This window comes from Oncorhynchus clarkii, chromosome 25 (genome assembly GCF_045791955.1).
Source record: "Oncorhynchus clarkii lewisi isolate Uvic-CL-2024 chromosome 25, UVic_Ocla_1.0, whole genome shotgun sequence".
NCBI classification, from domain to species: Eukaryota; Metazoa; Chordata; class Actinopteri; order Salmoniformes; family Salmonidae; genus Oncorhynchus; species Oncorhynchus clarkii.
The window spans coordinates 11,181,055-11,207,868 of record NC_092171.1 but is presented as its reverse complement, the minus strand read 5'-3'; the positions used below and the strand labels follow the sequence as shown (position 1 = coordinate 11,207,868).

Genomic DNA, 26,814 nt, shown 5'->3' with positions numbered 1-26,814 from the left:
TTACCAGTAGGCCTATGGTCTCATGATTCTTCCCAAGTACCCCCTTGTGGATTAGTCCTAGGACCCCTGGTTGGCAACCACTGCTATGACTCCTTCTCTGTCATGTACTGACAAGTGACAGGACAGATCTGTAGGCTCTTTTTCTGTATGGAGAACATACATTCTATGAAGAACTTTGTCTTAAAGATCACGTGCTGGACACCTATTTTCTCAGAAATGATGTCTTTGACACAATAAAATAAATGATGTTCTATCCGATCAACTGCAGGAGTGAATGGCGGTTCCAGGCCGGAGTGAGGAAGTAGAAGAGAAAGAGCATGGAACAATGGCTGCCGGTGGATTAATCACACTGTTAGGTAAAATAATGTCCATCATAGTCTTTGAATCGATTTACTGCATATGTGAATGAGTGACGCAGTATATTAAAAACCAAATGCAGTACAATTGTATTATTTATTAAAACAAATGCATTGAAAGTTTGCAAATATAGCATGCAAAGCCAAGATATTTGACTTGATTTTATTTTATTAGTCCTCACTTGGACTAGTCTGCCAAGAGTCCTCAAACATTAAAATACAATTTATAACACGATCACATTTTCACATTTAACACATTGTTCCAGACATAATACACTGACATATTGACCAGATAAATACCCATAACAGCCTGAAAAGAAGGACTGATTCCTTCATCTACCACAGTCCCACAAAACCTTCCAATGTATTATATTTAAATGTTTCTAAAGTATTGTTTGAATTTATATGTTGAAAGGTTTCTGGTTTGCTCAGACAAATTATTCAATGTCTTTATTGCTCTGAATTGAAATGTTATTTTGCCTATTCTGTCTGGATAACACATACAGTTGAAGTCGGAAGTTTACATACACTTAGGTTGGAGTCATGAAAACTCATTTTTCAACCACTCCACAAATTTCTTGTTAATTAACAAACTATAGTTTTGGCAAGTCGGTTAGGACATCTACTTTGTGCATGACAGAAGTAATTTTTCCAACAATTGTTTACAGATAATTTCACTTATAATTCACTGTATCACAATTCCAGTGGGTCAGAAGTCACTAAGTTGATTGTGCCTTTAAACAACTTGGAAAATTCCAGAAAATTATGTCATGGCTTAAGAAGCTTCTGATAGGCTAATTGACATAATTTGTCTCCTAGAGATGAACGTACTTTGGTGGGAAAAGTGCTAATCAATCCCAGAACAACCTTGTGAAGATGCTGGAGGAAACAGGTACAAAAGTATCTATATCCACAGTAAAACTAGTCCTATATCGACATAACCTGAAAGGCTGCTCAGCAAGGAAGAAGCCACTGCTCCAAAACCACCATAAAAAAGCCAGACTACAGTTTTCAACTGCACATGGGGACAAACATTGTACTTTTTGGAGAAATGTCCTCTGGTCTGATGAAACAAAAATAGAACTATTTGGCCATAACGACCATCATTATGTTTGGAGGGAAAAGAGGGAGGCTTGCAAGCCGAAGAGCACCATCCCAACCGTGAAGCACGGAGGTGGGAGCATCATGTTGTGGGGGTGCTTTGCTGCAGGAGGGACTGGTGCACTTCACAAAATAGATGGCATCATGAGTCAGGAAAATTATGTGGATATATTGAAGCAACATCTCAAGACATCGGTCAGGAAGTTAAAGCTTGGTCGCAAATGGGTCTTCCAAATGGACAATGACCCCAAGCATACTTCCAAAATTGCGGACAACAAAGTCAAGGTATTGGAGTGGCCATTTGTGGGCAGAACTGAAAAAGCATGTGCGAGCAAGGAGGCCTACAAACCCAACTCAGTTACACCAGCTCTGAAAACAGGAATGGGACTAAATTCACCCAACTTATTGTGGGAAGCTTGTGGAAGGCTACCCAAAAAACATTTGACCCAAGTTAAACAATTTAAAGGCAATGCTACCAAATACTAATTGAGTGTATGTAAACTTCTGACCCACTGGGAATGTGATGAAAGAAATAAAAGCTGAAATAAATCATTCTCTCTTCTATAATTCTGACATTTCACTTCCTAAGAAATAAAGTGGTGATCCTAACTGGCCTAAGACAGGGAATTTTTACTCTGTCATAGTTGAAGTGTACCTATGATGAAAATAACAGGCCTCTCTCATCTTTTTAAGTGGGAGAACTTGCACAATTGCTGGATGACTAAATACTTTTTTGCCCCACTGTATATAGACAGGGGACCTGATTCTAGATCAGCACTCAGACACTTCATGAATACCAGCCCAGAATTGTCAGAGTTGATCTCTGCAGTGAAACAACTGTATTTCTGGTAATACAACAACGTCAAGTGGTAATGGAGTGTAGAAACACAAACACTAGTTGCACTACATTAGTATTGTTAGCATTAGCGTTTACGGGAGTCCAATATATAATCCCAACTTGTTGACGATAAAACACAGGATCAAAAACCTCACTGACCCCTTTCCTCTTGGCACTTGTGTAAATCTGAAGGGATTGAAAATATGAAAGCAACATGTTGAAACTCCCATCCAGCCAATCATTCAGCAAGGTGGAAGTACAGCACGTTTTTACCTATCAGATCCTTTCACACTTACATGATGTGCCCTGGCCCTAGAGGTTGTGGCCAGGGGTCAATTTGGGATTGGGCATTACATTAGTTTGATGGGGAGTTCCAGTTGTTCCGTTCAGGACTAGACGAGGATGGGAGTCAGGACCAGATTCCTGAGCGTTCCCGTTTGCGTCGTACAATGGCGGCCACATCCTGTTTGAGAGAGGAGACGCTCTGCTCCAGCAGCTCTGAGAAATCACGCAGCAGACCACCCTGCTCATCCACAAACAGCCTGAGCCCCAAGAGATCTGACTCCTCCTGGAACACACACACACACACACACACACACACACACACACACACACACACACACACACACACACACACACACACACACACACACACACACACACACACACACACACACACACACACACACACACACACACACACACACACACACACACACACACACACACCTTAGATCAGTCAGTCAATAAGTATGTAAGTAGATTGATTAAATGACTGATTGATACATACACTGGGCCTGTGCCTGCGCAGGCGCTGCAGTTGAACCCTGACAGAGGTCATGCTGTGGTAGAAGACCTTCAGGGCGCGGGCGAACTCTGCATCACAGCTGGGCCGCAGACTGCTGCCCCGCATCTCTGACCGACCACGACCCCACTCTGCCCCTACACAGAGGAGGGGAGAGAGTGAGTGAGAGAGTGAGAGAACTTGACAGTTCAGTTGTTTAGTGCATCTCTGACCGACCACGACCCCACTCTGCCCCTACACAGAGGAGGGGAGAGAGTGAGTGAGAGAGTGAGAGAACTTGACAGTTCAGTTGTTTAGTGCATGTCTGACCGACCACGACCCCACTCTGCCCCTACACAGAGGAGGGGAGAGAGTGAGTGAGAGAGTGAGAGAACTTGACAGTTCAGTTGTTTAGTGCATCTCTGACCGACCACGACCCCACTCTGCCCCTACACAGAGGAGGGGAGAGAGTGAGTGAGAGAGTGAGAGAACTTGACAGTTCAGTTGTTTAGTGCATGTCTGACCGACCACGGCCCCACTCTGCCCCTACACAGAGGAGGGGAGAGAGTGAGTGAGAGAGTGAGAGAACTTGACAGTTCAGTTGTTTAGTGCATGTCTGACCGACCACGACCCCACTCTGCCCCTACACAGAGGAGGGGAGAGAGTGAGTGAGAGAGTGAGAGAACTTGACAGTTCAGTTGTTTAGTGCATCTCTGACCGACCACGACCCCACTCTGCCCCTACACAGAGGAGGGGAGAGAGTGAGTGAGAGAGTGAGAGAACTTGACAGTTCAGTTGTTTAGTGCATGTCTGACCGACCACGACCCCACTCTGCCCCTACACAGAGGAGGGGAGAGAGTGAGTGAGAGAGTGAGAGAACTTGACAGTTCAGTTGTTTAGTGCATGTCTGACCGACCACGACCCCACTCTGCCCCTACACAGAGGAGGGGAGAGAGTGAGTGAGAGAGTGAGAGAACTTGACAGTTCAGTTGTTTAGTGCATCTCTGACCGACCACGACCCCACTCTGCCCCTACACAGAGGAGGGGAGAGAGTGAGTGAGAGAGTGAGAGAACTTGACAGTTCAGTTGTTTAGTGCATGTCTGACCGACCACGACCCCACTCTGCCCCTACACAGAGGAGGGGAGAGAGTGAGTGAGAGAGTGAGAGAACTTGACAGTTCAGTTGTTTAGTGCATCTCTGACCGACCACGACCCCACTCTGCCCCTACACAGAGGAGGGGAGAGAGTGAGTGAGAGAGTGAGAGAACTTGACAGTTCAGTTGTTTAGTGCATGTCTGACCGACCACGACCCCACTCTGCCCCTACACAGAGGAGGGGAGAGAGTGAGTGAGAGAGTGAGAGAACTTGACAGTTCAGTTGTTTAGTGCATCTCTGACCGACCACGACCCCACTCTGCCCCTACACAGAGGAGGGGAGAGAGTGAGTGAGAGAGTGAGAGAACTTGACAGTTCAGTTGTTTAGTGCATCTCTGACCGACCACGACCCCACTCTGCCCCTACACAGAGGAGGGGAGAGAGTGAGTAAGAGAGTGAGAGAACTTGACAGTTCAGTTGTTTAGTGCATGTCTGACCGACCACGACCCCACTCTGCCCCTACACAGAGGAGGGGAGAGAGTGAGTGAGAGAGTGAGAGAACTTGACAGTTCAGTTGTTTAGTGCATCTCTGACCGACCACGACCCCACTCTGCCCCTACACAGAGGAGGGGAGAGAGTGAGTGAGAGAACTTGACAGTTCAGTTGTTTAGTGCATCTCTGACCGACCACGACCCCACTCTGCCCCTACACAGAGGAGGGGAGAGAGTGAGTGAGAGAGTGAGAGAACTTGACAGTTCAGTTGTTTAGTGCATGTCTGACCGACCACGACCCCACTCTGCCCCTACACAGAGGAGGGGAGAGAGTGAGTGAGAGAGTGAGAGAACTTGACAGTTCAGTTGTTTAGTGCATGTCTGACCGGTCCTAGTTGTATTGAGCTGATCCCTCAGTGTGTTGTTCTCAGTCTTCAGCGCAGCGTTGGTGTTCCTCAGCTCCTCTACATCCTGCTGTAGAGCCTTCAGAGAGCAGCTCAGCTCTGAGCCAGGGTCCACTGTCTGCAACACACACACACACACACTATAGTGGATACGCATACTATTTAACCCTATTTAACCCTTAACCCTCATGTAAATCTATAAACCTGTCCTACAAATACGACAAATTCTAAATCTCCGAGTGGTATGCAGATGTCTGATGTAGACTCACAGTAGCTGTCTCAGTTGCGCCAGCCTGGTCGATGATGAAGCATCCCTCTGGAGTCATCCTCACTCCCTCCAGAGATGACACCATGTCTCTACATCCCTCTGGACAGGAAAGTATCAAGCGTTACCCAGGTGTACGTGTGGCAGATGGGATCTGTGAAACTCGCTCCTCAGCCTGAGGTGTCTCCACTTGCGCTGCGGCATAGCTAGCTTTTCATGGGTGTGACCGGGTAAGATGCTTCAGGATGGCAGTCAAGTGTGATTGCGAAGCAGAGGTCCTGCGTTCAATCACCGGTATGAGCCGAATTAGGAGAAAGGGGTACTCGCCAAGCAAGCAGCATGATGTCCTTTACACGTGCATACAGTATGAATACAGTACGAGTTCCAAGTCGGCAAGTCCCAGGCTTACCCTTACTATCCTGGGCCCAGGTTTGTAGGCAAGCCCCAGGCTTACCCTTACTGGGCTCAGGTTTGTAGGCAAGTCCCTGGCTTACCCTTACTATGCGCAGGTTTGTAAGCGAGTACCAGGTTTACAGTTACTCTCCTGGGCTTAGGTTTGTAGGCAAGTCCCAGGCTTACTTACCCTGTAGGCCCCAGAGCTCCAGCACTAGGGCGCTGGTCTGCAGGTGTTCTAGCAGGCCTTGGGAGGTGTGCAGAGAGGTGAAGTGGACCCGCTGGTCCAGCAGGGGGTTGACATTGTGCCACACGGCCGGAGTGTAGAGGGGCTGGGCACTGTCGAACATCCGGAACCTGGCAGGGGAAAGGTGACGTCAAGTCAATTAAGAACAAATACCACCCCAAATCTCTAACCCACTCACCCTATCTGAACGCCCCTGTTCCTGGCCTGTTGGACCCAGCGCAGGCCACAGCACTGATCCAGGACCAGCTGGAAGTCCAGCCGTCTCCCCAGTAGCTCAGAGGGGTCGATCAGGATGTCATCCTCCCCCAGAGTCCTGGACACAGGAGGGCCAGGGGTCGTATGTATCAAACCTCTCAGAAGGCTGTTTTAGGATCAGTTTTGCCTTTTAGATCACAATGAATAACATTACATGGACAGGGACTCTGAAATGCTTGATACTTTATGTAGCCAGTGGCCATTTGTATCTAACACCCCTGATTCAACTAGCCAACCATTGATGTTCTTCTTCTTCATGTTATTCCAGACTGCAATTATTTAAATCTGGGTTGTGTTCATTAGGGCACAACATAGCAAAATAAAAATTAAGATCTGAGTTCCAATTGGACAAGTTCAGGTTCAAAACGTTTTCTCTGTCCGTACTGAACACAACCCGGTAAAGTGTCTGCCTCCCATTCTTCTGTAATGTAAGGTTACCCACAGTCCTGTAGGGCTGCATGGTAGAAGCTGGGCCTGCAGTATGGCCTCCTCAGTGCCCTCTGACCCCAATACCTGGAAACACAGAGAGGGATGAGATAGAACGACACGCACACATGCACGCGCACACACACAGACACACACACAGTACCTCCAGCTGTTCCTCCAGTGCGATACGGAAAGCCAGAGACTGCAGCCAGAGGTGGGCACTGCCCAAGAGTAGGGGCTCCAGCGGATCCCAAAAAGGGTCTCTGTCTCTGGGCATGGGCGCCCTGGCCGCCCCCTCTCCCTTCCGCTCCGTATGGTGCTGCTGATACAACTCCTCCATCAGGAACTTACGGTTCACAAACTTGGCCTTGGACCAGAGCCACACCTGTGGGGAGAGGACAACACACTCACCTGAGTTACACACACACCTGACACTTAACTCAGCTCTATGCAGCAATACGGATCCTACATCCACAGAGCTGGGCTTTACGGAAGAGTGGCCAGAAAAAAAGCATTGCTTAAAGAGAAAAATAAGCAAACATGTTTGGTGTTCGCCAAAAGGAATGTGGGAGACTCCCCAAACATATGGAAGAAGGTACTCTGGTCAGATGAGACTAAAATTTTGCTTTTTGGCCGCCAAGGAAAACGCTATGTCTGATGCAAACCCAACACCTCTTATCACCCGATAACACGATCCCCTCAGTGTAGCATGGTGGTGGCAGCATCATGCTGTGGGGATGTTTTTCATCGGCAGGGACTGGGAAACTGGTCAGAATTGAAGAAATGATGGAGGCCGCTAAATACAGGGAAGTTCTTGAGGGAAACCTGTTTCAGTCTTCCAGAGATTTGAGACTGGGACGGAGGTTCACCTTCCAGCAGGACAATGACCCTAAGCATACTGCTAAAGCAACACTCGAGTGGTTTAAGGGGAAAAATGTAAATGTATTGGAATGCCCTAGTCAATGCTCAGACCTCAATCCAATTGAGAATCTGTGGTAAAACTTAAAGATTGCTGTACACCAGCGGAACCCATCCAACTTGAAAAAACTGGAGCAGTTTTGCCTTGAAGAACGGGCAAAAATCCCAGTGGCTAGATGTGCCAAGCTTGTCGATACATACCCCAAGAGACTTGCAGCTGTAATTGCTGCAAAAGGTGACTCTACAAAGTATTGACTTTGTGGGGGTGAATAGTTATGCACGCTCAAGTTCTGTTTTTTGTCTTATTTCTTGTTTCACAATAAAAAATATTTTGCATCTTCAAAGTGGTAGGAAAGTTGTGTAAATCAAATGATACACCCCCCCCAAAAAAATATATTTTAATTTCAGGTTGTAAGGCAACAAAATAGGAAAAATCCCAAAGGGGGTGAATACTTTCGCAAGACACTATACAGTCGTGGCCAAAAGTTTTGAGAATGACACAAATATTAATTTTCACAAAGTTTGCTGCTTCAGTGTCTTTAGATATTTTTGTCAGATGTTACTATGGAATACTGAAGTATAATTACAAGCATTTCATACGTGTCAAAGGCTTTTATTTAAGTTAAGTTGATGCAAAGAGTCAATATTTGCAGTGTCGACCCTTCTTTCTTAAGACCTCTGCAATCCGCCCTGGCATGCTATCAATTAACTTCTGGGCCACATCCTGACTGATGGCAGCCCATTCTTGCATAATCAATGCTTGGAGTTTGTCAGAATTTGTGGGTTTTTGTTTGTCCACCCGCCTCTTGAGGATTGACCACAAGTTCTCAATGTGATTAAGGTCTGGGGAGTTTCCTGGCCATGGACCCAAATTATCGATGTTTTGTTTCCCAAGCCACTTAGTTATCCCTTTTGCCCCTTGACAACGTGCTCCATCATGCTGGAAAAGGCATTATTCGACACCAAACTGTTCCTGGATGGTTGGGAGAAGTTGCTCTCGGAGGATGTGTTGGTACCATTCTCTATTCATGACTGTGTTCTTAGGCAAAATTATGAGTGAGCCCACTCCCTTGGCTGATAAGCAACCCCACACATGAATGGTATCAGGATGCTTTACTGTTGGCATGACACAGGACTGATGGTAGCGCTCACCTTGTCTTCTCTGGACAAGCTTTTTTCCGGATGCCCCAAACAATCGGAAAGGGGATTCATCAGAGAAAATGACAGTACCCCGGTCCTCAGCAGTCCAATCCCTGTACCTTTTGCAGAATATCAGTCTGTCCCTGATGTTTTTCTAGAGAGAAGTGGCTTCTTTGCTGCCCTTCTTGACACCAGGCCATCCTCCAAAAGTCTTCGCCACACTATGCGTGCAGATGCACTCACACCTGCCTGCTGCCATTGCTGAGCAAGTTCTGTACTGGTGGTGCCCCGATCCCTCAGCTGAATCAACTTTAGGAGACGGTCCTGGAGCTTGCTGGACTTTCTTGGGCACCCTGAAGCCTTCTTCACAACAATTGAACCGCTCTCCTTGAAGTTCTTGATGATCCGATCAATGGTTGATTTAGGTGCAATCCACTGGCAGCAATATCCTTGCCTGTGAAGCCCTTTTTATGCAAAACAATGATGATGGCACGTGTTTCCTTGCAGGTAACCGTGGTTGACAGAGGAAGAACAATGATTCCAAGCACCACCCTCCTTTTGAAGCTTCCAGTCTGTTATTTGAACTCAATCAGCATAGAGTGAGTGATCTTCAGCCTTGTTCTCGTCAACACTCACACCTGTGTTAATGAGAGAATCACTGACATGATGTCAGCTGGTCATTTTGTGGCAGGGCTGAAATGCAGTGGAAATGTTTTTTGGGGATTCAGTTCATTTGCATGACAAAGAGGGACTTTGCAATTAATTGCAATTCATCTGATCACTCTTCATAACATTCTGGAGTATATGCAAATTGCCATCATACAAACTGAGGCAGCAGACTTTGTGAAAATTAATATTTGTGTCATTCTCAAAACTTTTGGCCACGACTGTATATACAGATTATAATCAAATATGTCTTCGGAATAAAACCACAAGTGGACCTTGCAGTAATTTAGGGGTTGATAGTGTTCATAGCTAAATGGGTCAAGTTATGATCCATGTAGAGATATTACAGTCATCTAGTATGACAATATTCAGGAGGCGTGATTGACAGTATGGTCTCCCCACCTGTTTGTTTTCCAGTGATGTCACTCTGACAGCGATCTCCTTCTCCAAGTCATGACCTTTAGAGTCTGATAACGCCAGGTTCTTAATCTCCAGTTTAAATTCCACCCCCTGGACACATAATTAGATAATTAGATGATTCATGTAATGGTTTAGCATTACTCAGATTACATCCAGTAGTCAATACAAACTGAAATCCGGGGAAATAACACTATATAATTCATTGTTATCTAAAATTACATATTTTTCTCACAAACACAAGTAAAGGGACATTGGTTTTAGGGATGTTGAGAATGATGGGGGACGTTGTGATCTAATGATGCAAATCTCTAATTTATGATCTAATTATGCAAATCTCTACCTTATGATCTAATGATGCAAATCTCAGGACGAAAATGTTGCCACATTAACATGTAAACCATGCATAATGGGGAATTATAAAACAGAATGTCAAACCCATCAGGATTAAAGTGATACTTCAGGATTTGGTCAATCTACTTCCCCAGAGTCAGATTAACTCATGGATACCATTTTGAAGCCTCTGCGTTTCCAGTAATAAGGAAGTTAGAGGTAGTTTCACGAGCAAATACTAAGTAACACTAGTAAGCAATTAGCGACTTCCTTCAGACTGCACGCAGAGACATACAAATAGTATCTATGAGCTCATCTGACCCTGGGGAAGTAGATAAAGGGCTACATTGACAAAATCATGAAGTATTCCTTTAAAGGTATAATATTGTGTTTATCTGTCACCTTGTGTAGCTCCTGGCTCATCTGGTTGGCCTCAGCCACCATGGGCATCAGTTTGATGTAGTCATAGAAAACAGCCAGGAGACTGGGGTCGGTCTGACTGGGGACTGCACTGGAGTCACCTACAGGGGGAGACAGAGCGAGAGGAGATACACACATCATCAATTTCTGTGTGAGACACTAACATCGAGGTAATCTCGCTCTTTCTGTCTCGCACACAGTAGCTCTCTCTCTCTCTCTCTCTAGGAGACAGATACTTCTCCTCGTTTCTCTCTGCCACTCTCTTAAACAAGCTTTTGCTCTCTAAAACACATTTTTCTACCCTTTCTCTCTCTTTTTTTACCTCTGTCACATGCATGCACACCCACACCCCCTTCCTCTCTCTCTGTCTCTCTCATTCTCCCTCCCTCCCTCCATCTCTCTCTCTCCTACCCTGTGTCTGCTCCTCACACAGTGAGTGGAGGTTGATGCCCTCAGCGGCTGCCAGTTCAGACTGGAAGTAGTCGTAGTCATAGCGACTCCAGTCATCCCCGCCCCTCTCAGATGGGTAGCCAATGAACAGGTAGGTGCTGTTAGAACCCAGGATGAGTCGGTCCTAGAGGCGAGGGGGCAGAGGTCGGGTTGATATGAGGGTAGGAATCAAGGACTTAAACCATTGTCCACTTCCGAGGCATAGTGCATAGGATAGGGGCAGTGGTGGTCATCACAATCTGGTCATGCTAAAGACGATGGGAGAATAACTATAGTGATTATTACTAGCCATACAGTGCATTCGAAAGGTATTCAGACGCCTTGACTTTTTCCACATTTAGTTAAGTTACAGCCTCATTCTAAAATGTATTAAATACTTTTTTACACACCCCATAATGACAGAGTGAAAACAGGTTTGCAATTGTTTTTGCTAATTCATTAAAAATAAATGTTAAAAAAAAATATTTACATAAGTATTCAGACCCTTTACTATGAGACTTGAAATTGAGCTCAGGTGCATCCTGTTTCCATTGATCATCCATGAGATGTTTCTGCAACTTGATTGGAACCCACCTGTGGTAAATTCAGTTGATTGGACATGATTTGGAAAGGCACACACCTGTCTATATAAAGTGACAGAGTTGACAGTTAATGTCGGAGCAAAAACCAAGCCTTGAGGTTGAAGGAATTGTCCATAGAACTCCAAGACAGGATTGTGTCGAGACAAAAACATTTGTAAATGTGATATTTACATTTTTGCTTTGTTATTATGGGGTATTGTGTGTAGATTGATGAGGGGGGGAAACAATTTAATCAATTTCAGAATAAGGCGGTAACTTAACAAATTGTGGAAAAAGTTAAGGGGTCTGAATACTTTCCAATTTGCACCGTAAATGTTATTTTAACCCCTAACCTTTACCCTTACCTCTTAAGCCCATATGAAAAACTTGCGCTCATGTTCGTGCTCATCAGGTTTGACCATGTTGCGACTAATGTCTGAACTACGCTGAGTATATGTCCTATAGTTCCACAGAGGGGCCTGTTTCAAAATGGCAGAAATAGTTTGATTCCATGGAGACGAACCAGGTGCTGCAGCTCGGTCTTCTGGGAGATGGGTGTTCCGTTGACAATGACATTTGACCCCGCCAGTGGGGTCAGGTACACCCTACGCTGGACGTTACTGAACACAGCGTGACGGTCCTGGATCCTGAGGAGGTAAAAAGGGTTTATTGGTGACCTTTATTTTCTTTTTTTTTGTAACTATTTATAAAATGTATGTACCATTCCCAGACTGTCCCTTTTATTGATGTCATAAATGAACCAAACAAAGCAGCACCTGTCAAACGCAGTCCGCATTTATTCAGGTTTTGTGCTTGATAAAAAAAAGTGTGATGAATTCAAAGCCAATTTGCACCTTTTCAAAATATTGTTTTTGTGTGCGTCATACTCACCCTAGGCCCCTGATTGAGATGGACCTGGGTGAAGAGTCAGAGAGCCCTATATCCCACTCACCTATAAAAAACACACACAATTCCCAAAGTCTTGATTGAGTGCGTGTATGTTCATTCGATCGTAAAGCTCTAGTCTGGGGCAGAGGAGAGACTCACCCTCCTGGATGAAGAGCTTGACCACCCCTGACAGCTGAGTATCCTCGTTGATGTTCAGGATGTACGGATGCATCTGCATCATCCTCCGCTCCTGAGAAAGAGAGAGAGAGGGTGGAGTGAGGAAGGGGAGATATGAGGGGCGTGCGTGTGTGCGTGTGCATGCGTACCTGTGTGATAGTCGCATACTGCTGCTCCCAGTCCTTCAAGGCCTCCTGTAGATGTTGTTCCCAGAGCGTCTGGATGGCTCTGATCTGCAGCTCGTTATGGGTCAACAGCCGACGCAGCTCCTCTGGACACAACAACAACAACATAAATACAGCTACATATTAGTACACTAACATTCTAACTAACATGTTGCCCACTTTCTCTTCTCCCTGCCCTTACTCCTCCTGCTATCGCTCCAAGTCACAACTATGCTGCCCTCCCTCCTTCCATCTCCTACTGGTTTCGTCCTCTGCCCTCCCTCCCTCCCTCCCTCCCTCCCTCCCTCCCTCCCCTACTGGTTTCGTCCTCTGCCCTCCCACCCGCCCGCCCGCCCTCCCTCCCTCCCTCCCTCCCTCCCCTACTGGTTTCGTCCTCTGCCCTCCCTCCCTCCCTCCATCTCCTACTGGTTTCATCCTCTGCCCTCCCTCCTTCCATCTCCTACTGGTTTCGTCCTCTGCCCTGCGTCCCTCCTGTCCCAGGCGGCTGAGTCTCTGCAGGAGCCTGGCGTTCTCAGCCTTCAGCTCCTTCACCAGGCGCTCCGTGGGACTCTCGTTCACCACCGCACGGTTCTGAATACGCTTTGCCCTAAGGGGGCGGGGGGGGGGGGGGTCATCTGTGAACTGTACTGTATGTGTCAAATACTAAGAGTTTTCTAACAAAGAAGGAATGCTGGACCTACTGTACCTTTCTGCATATCGCAGGGTTGAGATAGACTCTTCATAGCAGATATCAGCTGGACTCAGGGCTGCAATCTGAGCATTCTGGTATTTAGTTATCGCAGAAAGGGCACATCATATCTTTAGATGTTAATAGAGCTGCATGCTACACTCCTAGAAAAAAGGGTTCCAAAAGGGTTATTCGGCTGTCCCCATAGGAAAACCATTTTGGTTCCAGGTAGAACCTTTTCGGGTTCCATTAAGAACCCTCTGTGGAAAGGGTTTTTACCTGGAACCAAAACGGTTCTACCTGGAACCAATAAGGCTTCTCCAACGGGTTGTCCTATGGGGACAGCTGAAGAACCTGTTTAGGTTCTAGATAGCATCTTTTTTTCTAAGGGTGTAGACAAAGGGTTACCATGACAGTACGGCTGTTCCCCCCCAGGGCAGACTGCAGCAGCTTGGTGAGGACAGAGTCTCTATATGGGATATGGACTACTTTCTTCCCTACCGCTACATCAGCAAGGGCACTGCAGGGAGAGGAGGAGGAGGAGGAGGAGGAGGAGGAGGAGGAGGAGGAGGAGGAGGAGGAATACAAAAAGCAGTGCTGGATAAAATACATGAATATAGAAAGAGTTTTTGGTGACATGTTGGTGTGGAGGGCAGATCTCTCCCTGACCTGATGACGTTGCCCAGGGTGGTGAGGCTGAGGTTGATGGCTGTGCCCTCTTTGAGCCGGTCGGCCTCGGAACCTGACACCCGCTGTCTCTCGCTGCCCGCCAGGTCCACCAGGTTGATGTTAGACTGCTTGGTGATGCTCTCCTCAGAGAAGATCTGCAGAGGGACAGGAGAGGGTCAGAGATACAATAAGAACACCAAGGGCCATGTCTAATACCCAAATCAACCCCTCTCGCCCCTACCCCCCTTGGCACCTGTGTACATCTGAAGCACAGGAGGTTGGTGGCACCTTAATTGGGGAGGACGAGCTCGTGGTAATGGCTGGAGCGGAATGAGTGGACTTTTCCATTTGCTCTGTTCCGGACATTATTATGAGCCGTCCTCCCCTCAGCAGCCTCCACTGATCTGAAAGGATTGGACAGATGTGTCCAACGAGCAACAAGTACCTTCTGGCTTATCCAATGGCAAGGTCAAGCTTTTTCCATACTTATCTAATCCTCTCAGAGCAGAAGTGTTTAGGGATTAGGGGCTAGGGGTTGACTGGGCATTGTGACTTACCTGTTTGAGCTGGAGGATGATGAGCATGTGTGAGCGGCTGCTGTTGGCGTTCATGTGTGTGGTGGCCGTGGTTCGCATCCTCGTCCCCTGCTCCATCAGCTGCTCCACCTACAAAATATATATATATCAATAAATCAATTTGATTAAAAATAATAATAATAATAATAATAATGATACATATACAGTGATCTCCAAAAGTATTGGGACAGTGACATTGAACTTATACAATGACTATGAGGTTAAAGCTTTCATTTGAGGGTATTTTCGTCCGTATCGGGTGAACCGTTTAGAAATTACAGCACTTTTTGTACATAGTTCCCCCATTTTACAGGACCAAAAGTTTTGGGACAAATTCACTTATATGTGTATTAAAGTAGTAAAAAGTGAAGTATTTGTTCCCATATTCCTAGCACACAATGACTACATCAAGCTTTTGACTCCACACATTTGTTGGATAAATTTGCTGTTTGTTTTGGTGAGTCTCAGATAATTTTGTGCCTAATAGAAATTAATGGTAAATAATGTAGTGTGTCATTTTGGAGTCACTTTTATTGTAAATAAGAATATAATATGTTCCTCAACACATCTACATTCATGTGGATGCTACCATGATTACGGATAATCCTGAAATAATTGTGAATAAGGATGAGTGAGAAAGTTAGACGCACAAATATCATATCCCCGAGACATGCTAACCTCTCACCATTACAGTAACAGGGGAGGTTAGCATTATTGCGGGGATATGATATTTGTGCATCTAACTTTCTCACTCATTTTTGTAGCGACACAAGTTTGATGTAGTCTATGAATGCGTGCTATGAATATGAGACCAAATACTTAACTTTTTACTATTTTAAAAATCATAATATATGGGAATTTCTCCCGATACTTTTGGTCCCCTAAAATGGGGGAACTATGTACAAAAAGTGCTGTAATTTCTAAACGGTTCACCCGATATGGACGAAATCACCCCAAAAGTAAAGGTGACAGTCTGCACGTTGACCTCATAGTCATTGTATTGTTTCACTGTACGTAGAGATAATAATGGAATGTTGCACCTGTGGGGCGCTGTCACAGGGGACCCTGCGAAGCCCCTCCACATAGAAGCCTCTCTGCTGCTCCTCTCGGACACGCAGTCCCCCCGGAGACCGAGACCCCCGTGACAACAGGTCAACTACCTGGAGGGGGGGCAAGGGCTTGGGGTCAAAACCTGGACAGATCCACTGTGAACTGTACATGTCTAATACTCAAGAGTTTTCAACAGGCATGACAGAGATAAGTCCAGACTTACCTGTTCATTGTAGATTTCCAACATGCTGAAAAAGACCTTGGGGAACAGAGGAGCCCATTGAAAATGAAACAAATAAAAAAATAATTTCTGGCTGTGATATTAGTTTTTGTCTTCTTGTTTTGTTTGTGTCATTGTCCTGTGTTGTGGTTGTCTTTTGGTACAGTTAGTCTATCTGTGACATGTCCATTTTTTATGATTAGTTGGAAAAACATAACAACAAAAAAAAAAAAAATTTTTTGTTTATTTCTTATTTGTTTTATAGATTTTTTTAAAAGAAGTCATATTTCAGACATACACACCTGGCACTGTCGGCTGTCCTGGTTGGCCCTGATGGCCTGAAACAGTTTGTCAGAGAGGGTGGGCACCAGGCCCTTGTTGGGTCCGTACCCGACCATGGAGTAGCTCTTCCCTGAGCCAGTCTGCCCGTAGGCTAGCAGGGTGGCGTTATAACCTTGAAGGGCATTCTCCAGGATCCCCTCCCCCAGGTCCTGGAACACACTACCCTGAGGGAGAACATACAGAGTTACTACACTGAGGGAGAACATACAGAGTTACTACACTGAGGATGAATATATAGAGTTACTGCCCTGAAGGTGAGACCGACAGAGTTACTGCCCTGAGTGAGAACATACAGAGTTACTGCCCTGAGTGAGAACATACAGAGTTACTGCCCTGAGTGAGAATAGACAGAGTTACTGCCCTGAGTGAGAATAGACAGAGTTACTGCAACGAGGGAGAATAGACAGAGTTACTGCCCTGAGTGAGAATAGACAGAGTTACTGCCCCGAGGGAGAACATACAGAGTTACTGCCCTGAGTGAGAATATACAGAGTTACTGCCCTGAGTGAGAATATACAGAGTTACTGCCCCGAGGGAGAACATACAGAGTTACTGCCCTGAGTGAGAACATACAGAGTTACTGCCCCGAGTGAGAACATACAGAGTTACTGCACTGAGTGAGAACATACAGAGTTACTGCCCTGAGTGAGAACATACAGAGTTACTGCCCTGAGTGAGAATATACAGAGTTACTGCCCTGAGTGAGAACATACAGAGTTACTGCCCTGAGTGAGAACATACAGAGTTACTGTCCTGAGTGAGAACATACAGAGTTACTGCCCTGAGTGAGAATAGACAGAGTTACTGCCCTGAGTGAGAACATACAGAGTTACTGCCCTGAGTGAGAACATACAGAGTTACTGCCCTGAGTGAGAACATACAGAGTTACTGCCCTGAGTGAGAATAGACAGAGTTACTGCCCTGAGTGAGAATAGACAGAGTTACTGCCCTGAGTGAGAATAGACAGAGTTACTGCCCTGAGAGAGAATATACAGAGTTACTGCCCTGAGTGAGAACATACAGAGTTACTGCAATGAGTGAGAACATACAGAGTTACTGCCCTGAGTGAGAATAGACAGTTACTGCCCTGAGTGAGAACATACAGAGTTACTGCCCTGAGTGAGAATAGACAGAGTTACTGCCCCGAGTGAGAACATACAGAGTTACTGCACTGAGTGAGAACATACAGAGTTACTGCCCTGAGTGAGAATAGACAGTTACTGCCCTGAGTGAGAATAGACAGAGTTACTGCCCTGGAGGTGAGACCGACAGAGTTACTGCCCTGAGTGAGAACATACAGAGTTACTGCCCTGAGTGAGAATAGACAGAGTTACTGCCCTGAGGGAGAACATACAGAGTTACTGCCCTGAGTGAGAACATACAGAGTTACTGCCCTGAGTGAGAATAGACAGAGTTACTGCCCTGAGTGAGAACATACAGAGTTACTGCCCTGAGTGAGAATAGACAGAGTTACTGCCCTGAGTGAGAACATACAGAGTTACTGCCCTGAGTGAGAATAGACAGAGTTACTGCCCTGAGTGAGAATAGACAGAGTTACTGCCCTGAGTGAGAACATACAGAGTTACTGCCCTGAGTGAGAATAGACAGAGTTACTGCCCTGAGTGAGAACATACAGAGTTACTGCCCTGAGTGAGAACATACAGAGTTACTGCCCTGAGTGAGAACATACAGAGTTACTGCCCCGAGTGAGAACATACAGAGTTACTGCCCTGAGTGAGAATAGACAGAGTTACTGCCCTGAGTGAGAATAGACAGAGTTACTGCCCTGAGTGAGAATAGACAGAGTTACTGCCCTGAGAGAGAATATACAGAGTTACTGCCCTGAGTGAGAACATACAGAGTTACTGCAATGAGTGAGAACATACAGAGTTACTGCCCTGAGTGAGAATAGACAGTTACTGCCCTGAGTGAGAACATACAGAGTTACTGCCCTGAGTGAGAATAGACAGAGTTACTGCCCCGAGTGAGAACATACAGAGTTACTGCACTGAGTGAGAACATACAGAGTTACTGCCCTGAGTGAGAATAGACAGTTACTGCCCTGAGTGAGAATAGACAGAGTTACTGCCCTGGAGGTGAGACCGACAGAGTTACTGCCCTGAGTGAGAACATACAGAGTTACTGCCCTGAGTGAGAATAGACAGAGTTACTGCCCTGAGGGAGAACATACAGAGTTACTGCCCTGAGTGAGAACATACAGAGTTACTGCACTGAGTGAGAACATACAGAGTTACTGCCCTGAGTGAGAATAGACAGAGTTACTGCCCTGAGTGAGAATAGACAGAGTTACTGCCCTGAGTGAGAACATACAGAGTTACTGCCCTGAGTGAGAACATACAGAGTTACTGCCCTGAGTGAGAACATACAGAGTTACTGCCCCGAGGGAGAATATACAGAGTTACTGCCCTGAGTGAGAACATACAGAGTTACTGTCCTGAGTGAGAATAGACAGAGTTACTGCCCTGAGGGAGAGCATACATAGTTACTGCCCTGAGTGAGAACATACAGAGTTACTGCCCTGAGTGAGAATATACAGAGTTACTGCCCTGGAGGTGAGACCGACAGAGTTACTGCCCTGAGTGAGAATAGACAGAGTTACTGCCCCGAGGGAGAATATACAGAGTTACTGCCCTGAGTGAGAATAGACAGAGTTACTGCAACGAGGGAGAATAGACAGAGTTACTGCCCTGAGTGAGAATAGACAGAGTTACTGCCCCGAGGGAGAACATACAGAGTTACTGCCCTGAGTGAGAATATACAGAGTTACTGCCCTGAGTGAGAATATACAGAGTTACTGCCCCGAGGGAGAACATACAGAGTTACTGCCCTGAGTGAGAACATACAGAGTTACTGCCCTGAGTGAGAACATACAGAGTTACTGCACTGAGTGAGAACATACAGAGTTACTGCCCTGAGTGAGAACATACAGAGTTACTGCCCTGAGTGAGAATATACAGAGTTACTGCCCTGAGTGAGAACATACAGAGTTACTGCCCTGAGTGAGAACATACAGAGTTACTGTCCTGAGTGAGAACATACAGAGTTACTGCCCTGAGTGAGAATAGACAGAGTTACTGCCCTGAGTGAGAACATACAGAGTTACTGCCCTGAGTGAGAACATACAGAGTTACTGCCCTGAGTGAGAATATACAGAGTTACTGCCCTGAGTGAGAACATACAGAGTTACTGCCCTGAGTGAGAACATACAGAGTTACTGCCCTGAGTGAGAATAGACAGAGTTACTGCCCTGAGTGAGAACATACAGAGTTACTGCCCTGAGTGAGAAAATACAGAGTTACTGCCCTGAGTGAGAATAGACAGAGTTACTGCCCTGAAGGTGAGACCGACAGAGTTACTGCCCTGAGTGAGAATAGACAGAGTTACTGCCCTGAAGGTGAGACCGACAGAGTTACTGCCCCGAGGGAGAATATACAGAGTTACTGCCCTGGAGGTGAGACCGACAGAGTTACTGCCCCGAGGGAGAATAGACAGAGTTACTGCCCTGGAGGTGAGACCGACAGAGTTACTGCCCTGAGTGAGAATAGACAGAGTTACTGCCCTGGAGGTGAGACCGACAGAGTTACTGCCCTGAGTGAGAACATACAGAGTTACTGCCCTGAAGGTGAGACCGACAGAGTTACTGCCCTGAGTGAGAATAGACAGAGTTACTGCCCTGGAGGTGAGACCGACAGAGTTACTGCCCTGAGTGAGAATATACAGAGTTACTGCCCCGAGGGAGAATAGACAGAATTACTGCCCTGGAGGTGAGACCGACAGAGTTACTGCCCTGAGTGAGAACATACAGAGTTACTGCCCTGAGTGAGAATATACAGAGTTACTGCCCTGAGTGAGAATAGACAGAGTTACTGCCCTGGAGGTGAGACCGACAGAGTTACTGCCCTGAGTGAGAACATACAGAGTTACTGCCCTGAGTGAGAATAGACAGAGTTACTGCCCTGAGGGAGAACATACAGAGTTACTGCCCTGAGTGAGAATATACAGAGTTACTGCCCTGAGGGAGAACATACAGAGTTACTGCCCTGAGGGAGAACATACAGAGTTACTGCCCTGAGTGAGAATATACAGAGTTACTGCCCTGAGTGAGAACATACAGAGTTACTGCCCCAAGTGAGAATATACAGAGTTACTGCCCTGAAGGTGAGACCGACAGAGTTACTGCCCTGAGTGAGAACAGACAGAGTTACTGCCCTGAGTGAGAACATACAGAGTTACTGCCCTGAGTGAGAATAGACAGAGTTACTGCCCTGAGTGAGAACATACAGAGTTACTGCCCTGAGTGAGAACATACAGAGTTACTGCCCTGAGGGAGAACATACAGAGTTACTGCCCTGAGGGAGAATAGACAGACTTACTGCCCTGAAGGTGAGACCGACTGAGTTACTGCCCTGAGTGAGAACAGACAGAGTTACTGCCCTGAGGGAGAACATACAGAGTTACTGCCCTGAGTGAGAATAGACAGAGTTACTGCCCTGAGTGAGAACATACAGAGTTACTGCCCTGACTGAGAACAGACAGAGTTAATGCCCTGAGTGAGAATATACAGAGTTACTGCCCTGAGTGAGAACATACAGAGTTACTGCCCTGAGTGAGAACATACAGAGTTACTGCCCTGAGTGAGAATATACAGAGTTACTGCCCTGAGTGAGAATATACAGAGTTACTGACCTGAGTGAGAACATACAGAGTTACTGCCCCGAGGGAGAACATACAGAGTTACTGCCCTGAGTGAGAATAGACAGAGTTACTGCCCTGAGGGAGAACATACAGAGTTACTGCCCTGAGTGAGAAAATACAGAGTTACTGCCCTGAGTGAGAATAGACAGAGTTACTGCCCCGAGGGAGAATAGACAGAGTTACTGCCCTGAGTGAGAAAATACAGAGTTACTGCCCTGAGTGAGAATAGACAGAGTTACTGCCCTGAGTGAGAACATACAGAGTTACTGCACTGAGTGAGAACATACAGAGTTACTGCCCTGAGTGAGAATAGACAGTTACTGCCCTGAGTGAGAACATACAGAGTTACTGCCCTGAGTGAGAATATACAGAGTTACTGCCCTGAGTGAGAATATACAGAGTTACTGCCCTGAAGGTGAGACCGACAGAGTTACTGCCCTGAAGGTGAGACCGACAGAGTTACTGCCCCGAGGGAGAATATACAGAGTTACTGCCCTGAAGGTGAGACCGACAGAGTTACTGCCCTGAGTGAGAACATACAGAGTTACTGCCCTGAAGGTGAGACCGACAGAGTTACTGCCCTGAGTGAGAATAGACAGAGTTACTGCCCTGAAGGTGAGACCGACAGAGTTACTGCCCTGAGTGAGAATAGACAGAGTTACTGCCCTGAAGGTGAGACCGACAGAGTTACTGCCCTGAGTGAGAAGAGACAGAGTTACTGCCCTGAAGGTGAGACCGACAGAGTTACTGCCCTGAGTGAGAACATACAGAGTTACTGCCCTGAGTGAGAATAGACAGAGTTACTGCCCTGAAGGTGAGACTGACAGAGTTACTGCCCTGAGTGAGAACATACAGAGTTACTGCCCTGAAGGTGAGACCGACAGAGTTACTGCCCTGAGTGAGAATAGACAGAGTTACTGCCCTGAGTGAGAATAGACAGAGTTACTGCCCTGAAGGTGAGACCGACAGAGTTACTGCCCCGAGGGAGAATATACAGAGTTACTGCCCTGCCCTCCTCAATGTATCATCCTCCTCAGCTAGGTACAGGCAAGAGAAGTATCTTCTCCCCCTTTCCACCTCCTCACCTGGTCAGCATATCGTCCTCCAGGCTCCTCGGGTATGTACAGGCCAGAGCAGTCTCTGGTGAAGCCGCTGTGGGACCAGTAGGCATAGTCAAAGCAGAAGGAGCGTGGGCTCTGGCTGTTCCGAGGGTCCTGGATGGTGATGGTGCTGGAGGCCATAGAGATAATGCAGCGGCCGCCCGCGTCCCTCTCTCTCTGGGCACGGGAGGGGAGAGACGTGGGGGTGGGGGACCAGTGCAGCAGGTATAGTATTGGTGGAGGACCACATAGTACACAAAACACAGTGCAGATTGGCATGACACAGTCCGATGATGGATCATGTCCTAGAAAAAGTAGTAGGAGAGAAATACTAAACCGAACAAACAACTAGAAGCATCCCAGATCTGTCCACAACTGACCTTGTTGAAGGGTCTGACGCGTACGGCCACTTTGACACAGTCCTTCCCCGGCATCTCTGCTCCTTTAGCCCTCATGATCGTCCCTGCTTCTGTAAGGGAAAGGCTGGGTGACACCCTGCACCCACTGACAGCAGCACCAGGGCTGCAGCTCAATAGTCTAGAGCAGCTTCCTCGTCATTGTCTTCTCTCCCCGGTCCGCACTGATGTTTTGGCTAAGAACCAGACAGGTGAAATAGATGTCCTGAAAGACATCGTCCATGTTGCTTTCATCAAGTCTGTATTTTCAGGTGAAGGAGAGGAGACGGGGAGAGGTGACCACTCCAGGCTATTGAGACGCAGCACAGGCAAGTAGCTAAGTAACCTGAGTAGCCAGGTGATCACTTTCACTCTGCATCCCTCTGTATGAATTATACACAGACCCAGCGCCTTTTATAAAGGAAAGCTACGCACAACCTTTTATAAAGGCTACAGACACACAGCCTTTTTTGAAAGGGAGACTACAGACACACAGCCTTTTTTGACAGGGAGACTACAGACACACAGCCTTTTTTGACAGGGAGACTACAGACACACAGCCTTTTTTGACAGGGAGACTACAGACACACAGCCTTTTTTGACAGGGAGACTACAGACACACAGCCTTTTTTGAAAGGGAGACTACAGACACACAGCCTTTTTTGAAAGGGAGACTACAGACACACAGCCTTTTTTGAAAGGGAGACTACAGACACACAGCCTTTTTTGACAGGGAGACTACAGACACACAGCCTTTTTTGAAAGGGAGACTACAGACACACAGCCTTTTTTGACAGGGAGACTACAGACACACAGCCTTTTTTGACAGGGAGACTACAGACACACAGCCTTTTTTGAAAGGGAGACTACAGACACACAGCCTTTTTTGACAGGGAGACTACAGACACACAGCCTTTTTTGAAAGGGAGACTACAGACACACAGCCTTTTTTGACAGGGAGACTACAGACACACAGCCTTTTTTGAAAGGGAGACTACAGACACACAGCCTTTTTTGACAGGGAGACTACAGACACACAGCCTTTTTTGAAAGGGAGACTACAGACACACAGCCTTTTTTGAAAGGGAGACTACAGACACACAGCCTTTTTTGACAGGGAGACTACAGACACACAGCCTTTTTTGACAGGGAGACTACAGACACACAGCCTTTTTTGACAGGGAGACTACAGACACACAGCCTTTTTTGACAGGGAGACTACAGACACACAGCCTTTTTTGAAAGGGAGACTACAGACACACAGCCTTTTTTGACAGGGAGACTACAGACACACAGCCTTTTTTGAAAGGGAGACTACAGACACACACAGAAACCTTTATAAAGGAAGATTTCGAACACTCACAGTTAACTTTTGTCACCGTATGAGCCAGTACTAACACCCCCCTGCCGACTCATAGTAGCCATCAGTCTTATACCTCCATGGCATACTTCTATCACAGAAATCCTTTTAGAAAAGGTCCTAGGAATCCTGTTCAAACCAGTTTTAAAACTCCCAGCTCAGAGTAGGTTTAAGGATGATGTTAATTAAGACATTGCCTAGACAAGATCTGAGCTAGAAGCATAAACAATTCATAAAAGTTAATCTTGGCTGGTAATCATGACAGTTTGATGCTCATTGACGTTGTTGCAAATGATGGGGAATAACCAATCGCGATGAGGCATCGCCAGCTGTGAACTCTTATGGGTAACAAGCTTCAGACAAACACGGTGAATGTGACTGTACATAAATCAAATGTTGTAATGGTAAAAAGTTTGATATAATTTTCACCTGGCACGATCAATTAATTTGCCTACTCTTAATTATTGCCTAATATTACATCTTTGCCCTAGATGCCTTCAATTGACCAATTTATAGGCATTCCCAATTTAGACATTTCTTAACTACGTGATGTTATGCTCCAAATGGGTAACATGAAATAACACGATGAAGGTAATTAAATAATCAAAGGAAAAACATGTTTACTGATTAGCCTCGTGGTTATAAGTATTTAGGCATATAATTGTAAAATAGACCTCATGTGAAATCATTGTCAAAAGCGCAAGAGATACTGTTACATGTACAGTAAGTCAAGACTATTAGTAGAAATATAAGTACTGCTGATAATAATGCCATTGTCATCAAGGCAGAGGACATTTATGCATAGACCATGTATCTGATGCTGTCTGGACAAAAAGAGTATGGCATGTCATACTCAGGCTACATACAGTAAGGCAGAGGGGCTGACAGCATCCTGTTTCACCCGCTCGGATGCTTTCAGCCACTTGCGAATTGAAAGGGAAGTTGGCAGGGGCTCTGTTCGGATGCTGGAATTATTTTGGATGAACGTGCGAAGGTAACCTACGTTTTGAAGTGACAATCAGATCAAAAACACAATGACGGGTTGTGTTCATGGCACATTAAAAGGTAATACATTGTTACAGTTAAATTAGTCGTAATCATAAAACCCATTTAAAAAATAGGAGGGCGGGTCTTCCAAATCACTAAGTCTGCCCCTGCTCATGAGGTCTCCTAAATATCTGTAAACTAGGTGGGAATCTTATGACTAAAGAGGCTTTATGAATAGCTTCTATTTTTACCCATATAAGTAGGAGTAAAATGTATCTATTCTCAGCATTTACGACCAATTTCCTACTCATGATTGGCCCCTTTACTCTCATGTAAAACCTTTAGCTCGACCTGACCTTGATCTTAATTGTTCATGAGTCAGTAGCTAGGTCTCCATCCAATTGGTGACAGATTTCCAGGCGAATACTCAAAAATCTGCATAAAATCAACATGCGCATTTGCTCACCAGAGAAGTTTATATCAAATTGACTTGTGGTCGATGTGCGTGATGACGTAGTGCACATAAAATACATTTTGCTGTTAAAGTCCCATGTATCGAATAAAACATACAAGTATATACCTTACATGAGATTATGGACAAAAGAGCAAGTATATTTTTCAAACGACAGCCAAGCATCGATTATCATGTCACCAGAATAGGAACCTCGATATTTTTTGGAAAGGAGCTCATCACCTTGCACTTTTACCATCCTATTAAGTTAAGCGTTTATTTCATTAGTATCCTAATAAACAGCATGCTTTCCAGACGAGTTGTAGTTGGACCACACGTCATCGCGTGCGTGACTCCGTTTAATTTGGTATGGTTATTATAATCAATATTTGCGCATAAAAGCACTTCCGACATGTCTCGCATAATACATTTTAATGACACAAGAAGATCCCACCTTGGTCTAGCGTATTTTGTTTTGTCCACATTTACATCAAGGCCTGTCATGACATTTTTTATCCAACATGTACTTCACTCTCATAAAAAGGTTGGATGGAAACCTGGTTGGTGTGTCAATTCAAATACGTGTGTTCGACTACTAAATGCACACAGTCAAGGTTTCTAGCCATCCAGGATACAGTTTTAGTACTTGCTGCTTACTGGCAATAGCAGAACATTGGATAGAGAGAGACATGAACTCGTTTTAAAGAGCAACTGAAAAAAAAAAAAATTCTCTAGTTGCAAACTGCCTATGTGGTATCGATGAGTCGGAAATATTTATTCTAGTCAAAATGTACTAAATTGTAAATACGATAAATGTTGGTCAAAGTAAATCCCAAACTGAGATTTGCGAGATTAGGAGAATAAGTCACGGAATGAAGGGTACATAAATTATTTGGGATGGTTGATTTAAATCCTGCCCACATATCCACAGCACCAAAGTAATCATCAATTCAGCACGCAGCTGCAAGCAACACGATTGTAATGTTCAGCACACTGACCCTATGGAGCTAGTTAGGGACTAGCAGTACATTAGTGTACATGGGACACTATTTAAACATTTCCATAAATCCACATTTCAATTAAATAACCTAAATCAACTATAAATTGTAGTAATTCATATAAACATTGAAAGCATTTAAGAAAACGAAAAGTGCGCAACATGAAAATAGTTCCATTTACATTGTGTAATATATTGACGTCCCCAACTCGCCCCACAGATAGGCTATCCAAAGTCAAACCATGGTTGTACACCGGCATGCTGAAGCTAATCGGCGAAATCAATTCTAAGCTACTTCATTTTTTTTTTACCAGGTTACAGTTTCAAGTTTAATGTGTAGTTTTTCCAGAGCGCATGCACAAACGCTTCCCACATGTGACCACACTCGAGATACCCGCATCAAAGCATGCCACAAAGACCCAAATCTCGTTCTGTTGCATTTCCTAATGAGGACGAATGAAAGAGGCGAAAAATCTG

General features: G+C 45.6%; 1 protein-coding gene across 1 annotated transcript; it reads right to left on the bottom strand.

The window, feature by feature from the left end:
• Nucleotides 1-2,704: 2,704 nt before the first annotated feature.
• LOC139384190 (kinesin family member 28) lies at nt 2,705-22,581 on the bottom strand. The gene is made up of 25 exons (XM_071128909.1): nt 22,528-22,581; nt 22,133-22,324; nt 16,292-16,495; nt 15,989-16,028; nt 15,760-15,875; nt 14,702-14,809; nt 14,145-14,299; nt 13,884-13,995; nt 13,494-13,561; nt 13,252-13,394; nt 12,773-12,894; nt 12,606-12,696; nt 12,450-12,510; nt 12,082-12,205; nt 10,960-11,122; nt 10,531-10,649; nt 9,781-9,888; nt 6,818-7,039; nt 6,671-6,741; nt 6,152-6,286; nt 5,917-6,083; nt 5,338-5,435; nt 5,051-5,186; nt 3,086-3,237; nt 2,705-2,863 (listed from the first exon to the last, which is right to left on the bottom strand). The coding sequence occupies exons 1-25, from the start codon at nt 22,579-22,581 to the stop codon at nt 2,705-2,707; spliced, it is 3,120 nt and encodes a 1,039-aa protein (XP_070985010.1).
• Between the last annotated feature and the right edge of the window lie 4,233 nt (nt 22,582-26,814).

What these genes read in the sequence shown, in the direction of transcription:
- LOC139384190 (XM_071128909.1), bottom strand. Translation starts at nt 22,581, where the DNA reads ATGCCGGGGAAGGACTGTGTCAAAGTGGCCGTACGCGTCAGACCCTTC. An exon ending in ACCCTGCGATATGCAGAAAG is followed by an intron (nt 13,395 to 13,493) that starts GTACAGTAGGTC and finishes CCGCCCCCTTAG; the next exon opens with GGCAAAGCGTATTCAGAACC. An exon ending in GCGCAACTGAGACAGCTACT is followed by an intron (nt 5,187 to 5,337) that starts GTGAGTCTACAT and finishes TGTGTGTTGCAG; the next exon opens with ACAGTGGACCCTGGCTCAGA.